The sequence below is a fragment of the Phoenix dactylifera genome, chromosome 11, assembly GCF_051530095.1.
Source record: "Phoenix dactylifera cultivar Ajwa chromosome 11, Ajwa_hap1_PhDact_Kaust_v1.1, whole genome shotgun sequence".
In the NCBI taxonomy this organism is placed as follows: Eukaryota; Viridiplantae; Streptophyta; class Magnoliopsida; order Arecales; family Arecaceae; genus Phoenix; species Phoenix dactylifera.
Window position 1 is genome coordinate 3,428,625 of NC_143200.1, and position 13,358 is coordinate 3,441,982.

At 37.1% G+C, this 13,358-nt stretch overlaps 1 protein-coding gene across 1 annotated transcript; it reads right to left on the reverse strand.

Moving 5' to 3' along the window:
• Window positions 1–273: 273 nt before the first annotated feature.
• LOC103710634 (uncharacterized) lies at window positions 274–7,606 on the reverse strand. The gene is made up of 5 exons (XM_008796448.4): window positions 7,430–7,606; window positions 7,105–7,308; window positions 6,882–7,007; window positions 2,712–5,120; window positions 274–1,247 (listed from the first exon to the last, which is right to left on the reverse strand). Exons 1-5 carry the CDS (start codon window positions 7,479–7,481, stop codon window positions 631–633), a joined length of 3,408 nt encoding a protein of 1,135 aa, XP_008794670.4. The 5' UTR covers window positions 7,482–7,606; the 3' UTR covers window positions 274–630.
• Window positions 7,607–13,358: the final 5,752 nt, after the last annotated feature.

The following is a 13,358-nucleotide window of genomic DNA, read 5'->3' on the forward strand; positions in this document are numbered from 1 at the left end:
TTGTCTATGTGCTTGGTTTTATGGGCATCACAATGCCGGGTCTTGATCTGCCGAACATATCCATGAATGTGTTTGCCAACTGCAGTCTGACCAAAACCCACACTTCAAAAAACCATGGATCCTTATTTGGACTCAGACCAGTATACTGATTCCAACCTAACTGCCGGCACCGAGTGGTCTGCAGGGCGATCAAATCTGTGCATGCAAACGAGCTATGTTTCATCAAATTAAATTCAAACAAAAAAAAAAGAAATGTAAGAAGGCAGGAGAAAATGATTGATAATTAAATATAAAATAACAAGGTAAACCATTCATAATTTGGTTTAACTGAAACAACGTCGAAAGACACCTATCCAAGGATATGATACCTATCCAAGGATATGATACCTTGTACTAACTTGACCATTAGCATCGAAATTGCCCTAATTAACAACATGGTAGAAGTTCTGAGGCTAACACTATACAAAAACCAGAAAGGAAAGGGAACACCAAATCACCAACAAAGCTAAATACAGAATTCGAAGAATAATGGTTCTATATTGCAATAGTAATTAAGTGGTGAGGCCACTGCTCCATTTGCAATGGGTGACCAGCCTATGAGAGAGCAGCCACTGGGCACAACAGATGAATTCAATAAATGGATGGGCAGCAACTAAATGATACCCATGGTTGTTTTCCTTTAGCTCTCCTCTTCTGGTTCTTATTGACAGGAAGCCTCGCGGGAGAATTCCACTCGCTGTAATCTGCTCGACTAAGAGAGGACTCAGTAGGCCTCTCAGAAGCTATTTTGGAACTCCAGGCCTTTGCTGTGCATCTCTCATCCTGCGAGGCCCGACTTTTGTCCTCCTCCAATGGTTTGTCATGCTCTCGGGCATTTGCTACCTGCTGGTTCTCAAAGTTCGCCTTGGCAAGGAGGGTTTTCAAGGGAACATGAACTTTTCCAGAATTCCACCTTGCAGCCTTCGCAGTTATCTCTTCATTCTTCTTTCCAGCTTCAGATTCACCTTGTGAATTCTGTATCGACTGGATCTCATGAGAAACTGATAGTCTACCAGGTTCCACTTGGGTCATGAAAGAAGGTTCCTTAAAAATAACACTGTCAATGTCACAGCTCTCTGGAAGAGAACCTTCTTCTACATTAGAAGTACAAAGATCTTCTGGAGTCTGGGTTTTTGCAGGCGACAGAATTTGTGGCTCAAGTATGGATATTCCATCTGTTCTATGTCTTATGGGTGGTACTATCCCATCTGTAGCAACAAATAAACAAACAAATATAATTTCAGGAAAACAGGCTGACGGCTGAAAATAAGAAAAACATTTATGGATATATTTTCAATTGATTACATTGCTATGAGTCAAAAATGACATGACAGTATCCATGTTCAAAAACAAAGGAAAATCTGTAAAAAAACTTGTCTTATAGAAACATAGGCCATGACACACACAACAGGTGAATTCTTCAGTTGCGACTTGAGACACTACTTGAAATAAAATTTTTAATCACAGGTCAACGAAACCATAATTTCTACCAGAAGGTAACAAAACACATTAAAGCAGATTATTAATTCATTTTGGAAGGATGTTGAAGACAAGGATGCGATCATATGTTAAATCAGAGGATTAAATTACTTGACTTTCCAATAAAATCCCATAGGTCGACACAACTACTGGAAGCTAACAATAATTGTATACTTCATAGTCAATTGCAGCTATTGAGTGCAAAATTTTTGACTGAAGCAGTAATCTTAAGCAAAAAAGAAAAAGAAAGAAAGAAAAAGCTTTATATGCAAATCAAAGCCAATCTCCTTAACTAACACTTCTTTGATCTCTATGCCAGATAATCATGCTCCCTTAACTTATTGTCTTTCAGTTTTTATTGCAACAGTGGCTGTGTCCATCCTAATCTAAAATTTGAAAGTGGAAGTTTCATATCATGTTGATGAGATTGTAACTGTATGGATATGAAAGAGAAGTAGGTAAGGTATAACATTGGATTCAAATGACAAAGTAGTCTGGAATATTTCTTAATACATAAAAGAAAACTTAATGAGCATCTTTTAACTCGAAAACTCATCTACAATGAAAAGGATAAAAACTAGAAATCCAAAACTCATCTATATTGAAAAGGATAAAAAACTAAAAGATACATAAAATCATTAAAGTCAACCCACGTGGTAGACTGCAAGAGAAAACTAATGCACTTCTAGGGGTAAGTAATTGGCCCGAACTAAGTCCCAAAATTTGATTTGTTACAACCAAGTTCAACAGTTGTGTTTCAAAGGAACTCATCAGACTATTAGCTTCGTCGTTTTGGGTTTAAATCTAGACAAGACTTATTTTCTTGAGTTTAAAATAATATATGTGCCACCAAGTCTGAAAATCCATTTTGTATTTTCACAAAGAGATAAGTACATTAGCTGAATACAGTAACATGGGCATTAATGTTTATTAAATACATTTAATTAATCAAATGGCTAATGAGATAGCCAATGTTGAATGTAATAAAAGAGAAACAAACAGTTTCTATATGTCAACACTCACCTTCTTTAAAAATTATTAGATATTATGATGTTTTAAGCTTAAAGCAGTTTGTATGCAACCACAAGTAATTGAAGTAATTTTTGTGTTGAAGATAAACTGCACTAAAGAAACTCTCATTCAAGCAGCTTAGGAAGTCAAACATAACATGAAATTGAGGGATAAATTCTTGCCTGAAACAGAGCCCTGTATCTCTTCAACACTGTCCGTTTGGCCATTAGTATCTGCTGAGACATTAGGCTGTTGCTTAGGTTCACCACGGACATGTTCTTCTTGCAGGGACTGATAACATACACCAGAAGCAACTCCAGTTATACCATCCATTTCCAAGTCATTGCAAGTGATGGTATTTTTAAAAGATGACTCCACCGATGTTGATGAAGTGACGTGCCCCTCGAGTGTGAAATCTTGTGCACTGTGAATACATAAATGAACACTGCTTTCTTTTGAGTCTGGTTCTTCACCAGATAGTTTGGCAAGACCATTTTCTGTTTGAATGCATGGAACCTGAACACCCGTTTCTGGAATGGAACAATTATTGTCATCACCAACTGAAGTGACCATTGAATCATCCTGAAAGCCATTCTGAGGTCCCAGCTGAGATCCAGATAAGTTTTCCATACGCTCAGTCTGAACTTTGACGTCATCCAATTCATCATGAAGTTCTTCTGAAAGGCTATTCGCTGTGTTTGTGTGATCATTTTGAAGCTTCATTCTCATATCAGGAACATCAGTATCATCCCCAATTATATATTCTGTAAAATTTATCGGAAGAAATTTTTCGTGTTCTAGTTGATCTGAATGATCTTCAGTTCTATTCTCCAAGTTCCTGGAATTATTTTCATTATGTTCTAAGCCTAAGACATGATCCAAAAGAGTGGATGCACTTAAATCTTTGCCCTTTTCCAGTTGATTCACTCCAATATACTCATAAGGTAGGGGCTCTGATTCCACAGTGTCATATTTCAGTTGAGGATAAGTCTTTGTTGAATGACAACTTTCCTCTTCACATATTTCCTGTTTGAGCTCCCCTGCACTAAAATGATTACTAACCTTTGTTTCTTCATCAATAACAAGTTGAATTTCATTACTTATCTTAGTTGTTACATTAGCTTGACTAAAATCAGATGTTGCAACACCACTGACTTCTGCAGCCACCATATTATCACATAACAAGAGTTCAGTTGATGAGTAGGAGTGCTCTTCAGATTGAAATTCAGTTTCAAATCCCTCTAATCGGATTGATGCAACACATGTTCCATGTGAACCAGTAACTTGATCATCTAAAATTATTTCCTGGACTCCTGATGTTCCTGTAATTGTAATGCATGAATGGGTTTCAAGCCCATCTGATCTTAACCCTTCAAAACCTTCAGAAATTGCCAGAGATAACCCAGCTTCACGTTCAAAATCATCCACCAGAGTAGACCTATCTCCATTAACATGCTCATCCTCACGACTTTGTTCATCATTCAGCTCATTGACTGCATTGATATAAACAGTGTCCTTATAAGGAGGATTGCTCTCATGAACTTGAATGGTTGAAGGGATGCCATTGGCAACTTTGTCCAGTTCCACCACTGGAACTATTTCAGGCATGGTACGCCATACCGGCTCAGTACCTGGTACGGATGGCGTATTGACACTCGATACGCCAAAAAAATTCTGTACCGTACCGCACCGATACTGTGCTAGTGTGGCATCGGTACAGGGTCCGGTACCAAGACGGCGAACATTGATTTCAGAGGCTTCACCTTCCAGATGAAAATTTAGCTCATTTCCAGCCTCAGCACCAGCAGAAATTACAGTTATGTTGGGTTCCACAGATCCATAATCATCACAAAATCCAGGCTCCATTTTAAAAATTTCTCCCAGAGGGGTGTTTGATGGCATTTGTAAAGCATTTATATTCTCCAGTTCATTCCCATTCACCTTCCATTTGTCAGGCTTACCATTTTGATACTCAGTTCGATCAGAATGAGCAGAAGCATCCAGGCACTCACCATCATTATTTTCCATTAGGCATGATCCAGCCTTGGATAATAATTGATTTTGAGACAGTTGTCCTCCTCCATCAGTTTGCTCATCCTGTGCGTGGCAGGGATCTGAATTGGGTTCCTTTATACTTGCTGAAACTTCATCAGGGAAGATGTTCATCAGAGTGCTTACTCTGGCATGATCTAATAGGGCATTGATCTCCACACACCCATCCATCTTCTGTAATTGTGAGTCTAAAATAGAGAAATCACTTGCATGATTACCAAGTAGGGTTGGAGAAACAGGAATATCCCCATTAATATCCCCATTGACAATCACAGTGTTATTAATCTTGGACTGAGCACTAGCAAAATCTTGTCTCTTTTCAGAAGCAACCACAGATGCTTTGGTTAATACAGAAGAAACAGAGCTTTCTGTATGTTTGGTAGCAACATCCACATTCCCACTATATGACACATCAGCATTACAGGACAATGCAATATTATCAAAGTGTTTGTCACTTTCCAATTGACTTGCACTGCATTGAATGCCAGGACCATTAACTTGGCTGCCATGAAGCAAAACATATGGTTCCAGAGTATTATCTGCAGATGGAACTTTAGATTTTTAAGTCCCAGAACTTTGATGGACCATGCTTCCCGCAATGAATTAGTGTCAAAAGATCAGAAAGCATCATCTGAAAGTTTTACTTTACTAAGACAAACAAGAATTCCTAATAATATCAGCATCAATATAAACAAGTAAGTTCATTTTGATGGTTCGAAAAGCATATTTACTTATCAACAATGACGTACTAAAGAATGAAGAAAAAGACCCAGATGTTTCAATGCATAAAGGGATAACAATAAAATAGACAAAGGTTGCGTGTAAATCTACATGGTTGTCAGAAGTTTCCCCAAAATCATTAATGGATCTTTCCAAATTCATATCATTTCTTTCTTCCACTTTATTTTCTGGTATATGGGAACACAAACAACACACAACCATAGTTTGTATGTTTAGAAATGCACAGCGAGAACTGAGGACAAAATGTACATCAGAAAAAAAAAAAAAAGATAAGCTAAGACAGTTGGACCCTACATTCTGATGTGAGTGCAATTTTATACGACAGAGAACTTGGAAGAGCCCAGTTTTGGATTATTTTAGCAGTATCATATGTGGGTAAAACAGGTCATGGTTTATATTAAACAGAAAGTTTCAGAACAGATCCATGCAGTTATTTATGTGTTTTAGGTTTAATGTAGGTTTGAATTGATATGTTGAATTTTTTTGGTCTTCTTTTCAGCTAATTTTCTGTTTTATTAGGTCCTAGGTTTCTTAGATTTAGATCATTTATCTGAAGGTTAGGTACTTATATATCCTGTGAATTTCATACTTGATTTGAGGGCTAATATGGTATTGAGTTTCTGAGTCATATTTTGCTTTGAATAGGTGCATTTAAGTCCAATTATAGTTTGGATTCTCTGGAGAGATCCAATGCAATCTCCAGCAATCTGTATATTGTGGCAGGTGATTGGACTGGGCCAGGGGTGACATGAACTGGACCTCTCCAGTTCAAACATAAGGATTCTGTTCAGATCAGGAATTTTTTCAGATCCCACCTATAAGGGGGTTCAATCTTCCAAAACAGATCTTCATTAATTATCATTATCTGAGGCATCATGATCAAATTCAATACTATCAACAACATGTTAAGACAGAAAGGAAATATATTATACCTCTAACTCTTTGAGATAAGCAATTCAAGATCTAGCATTAAGTGCAAGGAAAGAAAGCATGACGTTGACTTATATGTTATACTAGTGTTAAAGGCTTCTTTTTGTTTTTCTAGTACCATCAACCTAAAAACATAAACTACGTACATTATCAAGGATGTAGGTACCGCTGCAAATATATTCTAATACAGCATTTTACAATCCAATGCGCAATACCACTATTCCAACCAAGGATTGTATGCCGACATTGGGGCTCGGATCGGTTGCTTAGCAGCATGGTTTGGTATGCCCCCATGCCATTTCGCGTTGGATCCGTACTGATACAGCAGAGAGGGTAGGAGAGAGAAAAAGAGAGAGAGGGGGAGGACCGCACCTCTGGTTTCCTAATTTCATTCAAAAATGGAGTTATAGAGCGCTTTTTATTTTGAAAAATTGAAGTTAAGTATGCAATAATTTTTTCAAACTACAAAAAAATATTTAAAAAAAATTAAGTGAAGTCGGCAAGCATTGCAGACTTCACTTAAAATTTAAATCTACAAAATTATTCAACAAATCATAACTTGAGAAAGAACCCTCAGAAAACTCATTACATTTGAGTCAGGAAGAATACGGACATAATAATCCACGTACCAGCATTGTTAGTCTCCAAGATCGCATCTTTACCCAAATTTCCTACTTCTCCTTCAGATTCTACGCAACATTTTACTCCTTTCCCCTCTTCAATCGCTACCTTCGAATCCTCCACCACCAGTTCAACTGCCAACATCAAGAATATCAAGAATTCAGTCCACAAAAACACCATCTCGTGCATAATTAAGAGTCGAACTGGAAAAATAAACCGAGAAACCCGTACCAGAGTTCTTGCGGCGGTCTTCGTCAGAGAGCTCCTCATCCGAGGCCGTCTTCCCGCCACCACCTCCGGCACCGCTTCCGGCCGTGGAGACGGTGGCGCCGGCGGTGGTCCCGCAGTGCTTCCGGTGGGCCCTCCGCTGCTTGGCGCTGGGATGGGGGTTGGGGTAGACCCAACCGCACTTGTAGCACACCGCTCCCTCATGCCCTTTAGAAGAATCACCAAAAAAGAACTCACAGTCGAAGAAATCCCCACCCCAAGAAACTCCATTCCAAGAAGAATCCAAGGGAGAAAAGAAAAAAAAAGAAAAAGCGAAGAAGAAGAAAACCTGAGGGCTGAGTTCTTCGCTTCTCCTCGGTCTCCATTTCACGAGAACCCATCAATGGCGACGCCGGCGCTTCCTCTCTTCCTCCTACTCTTTGGATTCTTTAGGAAGACAGTCCGGGAGTCGTTGGGGTGTTTTAAAGGAGGCGGTGAGGGGAGGGAGGAAGCGGAGATTATATATGGGAACCTCGGTGTGGTGACGCTTTTGGTATTTAACCGTTGGATTGGATTTGGTCGGGTTCTGGATCGAGTGGAGATTCGGGGTATCACGATCGGACGGTCAAGGACGCGCTGGACACGGGAACTTACCATGTGGAGACGCGAGTAGTATCAGACACGGATACGGTCGAGATGCTCCCCATGTGCACGCGCATGAAAGGGGGATCCGGGACTTATTTTGTCGTACGTTATCGCGTATAGAAGTGACTATGCGGGAAATAAGCGACCGTTGGATGCCTCCCTCAAGGCTTGAAAGATGGTATAAATATGGGATTGCATATAATGGATATGCGGAGGCGTGTGATAATAGTTTACGCTAAGTGCCTGGAGATGGGATGTCGTTTTCCCGGGCTGGGAGGAGGCAAAGCACGGGATTCGCCTTTATTTGTCCCTTTCTTCCCTTCCCCGGTTTGTTGCTTTCATTGGACGAAAATAAGTGAGGTAATATGACTCTCTTGGCTTTTGTTTAGGGCTAGGGGTAGAAATTATATCCTTATAGCTATGAGGATCTATGCGGGCGTGTATTTAGTCCCACATCGGTTATTCGTTGGATAGATCTTGGATACTTATACAGGATCAAGAAACCCAAATAATACCTTCCGGCTAGCTATTTTGGATGAGGTCCTAAGTTGTTACAAATAAAATCAGAGCGGATCCAACCCATAACCTATGTGCACTAGAAGACACTGTAGCACAGATCCATTAAGGCTGACCATAAGCCAATCATGGTATTTGTGATTAGATTTGAATGGATTTGAATCCTTAGCCTGACGAGGACGACCGGGCTTGAATGGAGAGAGTATGTAAGGACCTATGCGGGCCTGTGTTTAGTCCCACATCAGATATTTGTTGGATAGATCTTAGGTACTTATACAGAAAAAGCGCCTGATGAATAAAATCTATATAAACGAGTGGTTGTATTTGGCAGTATCCATTGCCATGTAGTGAATGTCATGTATGAAATTTTTTTTTTTGGCTTGGAGAGATAGTAATTAGATGAGCCGAGGGTCAAAGTTTTTAGTTGTTTCTCCATGATCCATCTTAAATCCCATTGCTGTATCTTTTGGTGTTTGGAAATCAGCAATGTGTCCTCCAGCTTGGGTTGCAGAGGTTTTGTAACGAATACACTAAGATTTCAAAAAGTAAGAGTCAAGATATCATGAAAAGAAAATAAGAAAATTAGTAGTGCTAGGAAATCAATATATGATATCAAATATATGACAAATGAAAATTGTTGTAATGTTTTCATTGTCTGCATTACAAGTACCTACAAAAATAATATTGTCGAACAACTGGTTCTGAAAATATATTATTTAACAGACTGTGCTACTGTATGCATGCCATAAATTCAACCTATAATAACATGATACTATTTTGGTACTCTTGGTTAACTGATGCTTGTACAATTGGTCAGTTTCCATGAAGTTGTGTTATAGAATTGGTAGTTGATGTTGAAAATATTTTGACTAAAAATTGATATATTTTTTATTTTATAAAAATTTTATGAAAGAATAATTTATTAGAATAAAAATAGAAGACTAAAAAAAATTTGTCTGGATCGAGATGTGTGATATATATTGCTCTAAGAACGTGATTCGCCCCCTATGTATAAGTCTGCGGCGATCTCGTCTTTAAGGTATAACAACTCGACTCAATCCGATCTTTCTTTTAACAAGCACGATCGTTGAGGAGGTTTAATCCGACTATTCTTTCAGATGTCCAAAAAAGAATAAAAGATAAAAAATATAAAGTTAAAGAGTAGAAGAACTCTCTGTCTGTAGAAGAAACTCTCGAAAGACAAGGTATCAATAAAAGGGAGAGTTTGGTTTGTTTTTGGATTAATCTCGAAAGAGTCTATTTATAAACTCCATTCAGAAGACCGAATAGATGTGATGATTCCAAAGATACGTAATGTTTCAGAAACACCGTATTTTTTTGAAAACGAACGTTATTTTTCAAAGAGTCACAGCTCTTCTGAAAGAAACGTTGCACAAAAAAGATACTTTAAACGCTTAAAACAACTAAAATTTAGAAAATAAAAAAATAATTTTTAATTAAAACCCGGATGAGACATCCAAGTGGTTTGAATAAGAAAAAACAACTGTATTGGAAATAAACCATAATTTTGCTTTTTGAAATTAAACTTTAAGCTATAACTTAATATTTTGCCAAAAAAAATTATATATATTTAAATTAGCTGGAGTTGTTCTCACTTCTCCACTCCCCTCTGCCAGGAGATGAAAAAGATCTCAAGTTCCAAGCTGACCAGAACAAAATTCATGAGGTGACTTGGACATGGTGGTGCATCTCCTTACTGCCATCTATGTACATGAATTTGTATTCTACCATGAGAACAAAAATGCCAAAGAAGCATGTAGAAACCTTCCTATTTTATGATGTCAGAATCCTTCTGGTGTTAGGTATGAGCCTATAGTTCCACATTGAAAAAGTTGCAGTGCATCATATACAAGCTATGATGCTGGTGTGCACAAGTGTGCATATGCATGCATACATGTATGTATACATGCATATACATGCATGTTATCTCTCATTAAAGATATGGTGTGCTGTTGGCCCAAATTTCTGATTGACTTATTTTACCACATCCAATTAGATGCAGCATGTTAATGTTCTCAGAGATGTTAGGAGAGGAGGGGTCAAGCTAGCCCTTCCTTTTAGCTATATATATATATATATATATATATATATATATATATATATATATATATATATATATATATAGAGAGAGAGAGAGAGAGAGAGAGAGAGAGAGAGAGAGAGAGAGAGAGAGAGTTGTGGTACCACCTCTGATGTTATATTAAAGTATACAAATAATTTTCTCTCTCTGTTCTGCATTAGAAGCACACTCCACTAAAATTTTAAACATTATTATGATGACAGTAATTTTTTTAAAAAATGTATATATTATTTACATCCAAACTACTATTAGAAACAAATTATATGATACCCAACTCCACCCATGGAAAAAAATAGTGCTCATCTTTCTGTTTATCAATATTACCCCTCATCCTCTGTTGGCAAATGACCAAATAAACACACTCATCTTTCAGTGAAAATGTCTAATGACATCATTGTAAGTGCTCAATGATGCTATATCAACAACCATCATCATAAACCATGCATATAACACTTGTCATTTTATAATTCTACATGTCATTTGAATGCAATGGATGAAATCTAAAGTCATTATAATATGCTAATGGTTGTTGTAATCTTATGACATCCATGGCCTCAATCCCCAAAACTATATATTGAGCCATTTATACCCTATCCAACTGCCACCTGCCAGGCCTTAGCTTTTGGTTCTCTTCTCCAATGGCCAGAAATCCCATGTTGTGGAAACATGCAACATAGGGACCATGTTTTGCTTGCTCCTACCTCATCAAAGTTGACACCTGGACTTGTCCACTGATAGCCTGGTGTGGGCTCTCTCACACTCACATGTCTCGGTCCCTTGATCTATTTGGGGCTGAGACGAGACCGGCTACCTTGGTGTCTCTAGGCAGTGGCCGGCCGACCATCAAAATATCAGATTTTGCATGAATACCTTGGTGTCTCTTTGCATGAATGCTCTTCTAAATATCAGATTTTATATTAATATCTTTCCAAAATTGATATTTGCATATATGTACCCTCGTAAAACTCTGTTATTGTACATATACCCCTAATATAACGGTTATTCTAACGGTGTTGAGAAAAATCAAATTTATATCAATTAAAAATAAAATAAAATTTTAAAATTACACTATTATTCTTGTCTTCTTTTCTGCTAGAGGGATCGTGATCTATTTGCATATATACCCATTAAGGATATTTTAGTCATTTTAACTTGAAACTGTTAATTTTTTAACCTCATTATATAGTATGGGTACATATGCAAAAATAAAAAAAAAAGTAGAATAGCCAAGTGTTTTACGAAGGTATATATGCAAATATTAATTTTGAAAAGATATTCATGCTAAAAAAACTCTTAAAAAAATCATAAGTTTGTTCTGTTTTCTCTTCATCAAATTTTTTTTTGACTTTATCTGTTGTACTTATGTATGCTCAGCATGAGTCACCATTGTATCAAAAAATAAAAAATTTTTAAATTACAAAAGAGTGGCAATAACTTCAAGCACAGCAAGCTTGTGCCAGGTGAGGGCAATATACAACATCTTAGATTGTATCTAATCCAACTGGATATCAGATCAAAAAAATTTGTTGAACCATTCTCACTCATGATTTGACACCGATTATCTTTGATTTTTGACATAATTTGATTGTTATCTAAATTGACCCGTCCGGCTTATAATCTATTTTGCTATGTTCAATTTATAAGACAACTAACATGTCTAACCAAATTCTTACAAACTTTTAGTGATTATTCTCAAGCTGATTTGAATAATTAGCATTAGAATAGTGCAACTTTTTTTTTTTTTTAAAGAAAGAAATCCAACGTCATATCTCAATCTAGTATAAATCGTTCCAATTCAAATAAAGCTCTACTCTCATAACATGAGTCTAGTCAGAGCTCTCATGAATACATGATCCATTTAAAGTTCGGTTAAAAAAATTTGACCTACATCTAACCAAAATAGGGTTATATCTAATCATCTTTGCAGGTTGGGTTAACTTTTGCCACTCCTAGGTAATATCTTAAAGTAATGCCATAAACCTAACTAAACTGAATCATTTTCCCTTCTGTCGCAAAAAAAATGATAACCAGATGGTTGGCTCCCAAGTATGATATTGTTTCTGCTTTCTAAATAAGTTATAGAATAAAAGGAGAAGCCAAAAGTTAGGATTTTTAGCTTCTTCTAATTTTTTTTTTTTTTAAACTTTTCTTCTTGTAAAAGCATATTTCAAAAATTGTTACCATACATTTCGTACAAAATACTTTTTTGTTATATATTTTTCAAAGGGTGCATCCATGTACAAAAGTTACTTCTGATGTGTAATAAAAAAGTTGAAGAGCAACCTATGATCATAATGCACTTTGCTAAGTTGCAACTGTTAAGATCGTTAAGGTCATCTATCTACTGCTAAATAATGTAAAAAGCTTGGAGTTTGATTACATGTTTGCTTTATCGCAAAATGTCACATGCGACTATGTTTAAAGAAAAATAAAAGACAAATGACACATTGCTAGATAGCATGATGCATATGGAATGTAATTGATGAAAAAGATTGGCTTAAAAATAAAACAGAGGAAAGATAAAGTGTTTCAATTGGAAAGGTATTAAACTGTTAAAATACAATTATGTGGTTTGTCAACAACACATTGATAGAGTTCAAATTCGCATGGATATTTTAGTAAAGATCTATATAGAAGTAGGGCTGCAAATGGGTCGAGTCGACCCGTGACTTGACCGACCCGCGTAAGATCCGACCCGAATTTTAGGACCCGCGGGGCCGGGTCGGGTCCTAAATTTAGACTCATTCTATTTTTCGGGTTGGGTCGGGTCCACCCAATCTCGTTTCGGACCCGGACCTGATCCGACCCATTTTTTTTGCTTGATGTTATTTACTATTATATAGTACAACTTTGAATATAAAAAATATATAGACTCGGACCCGACCCCAATCCGAATCAAAATTTGTAGGCATGGACCCGACTTGATCGGATCCGATTTTCAACCGGATTGGATCTGGATCTAAAATTAGAATCCGAATAAGAAACCGGATCAGATCGGGGTCACTCAGAACCCGAC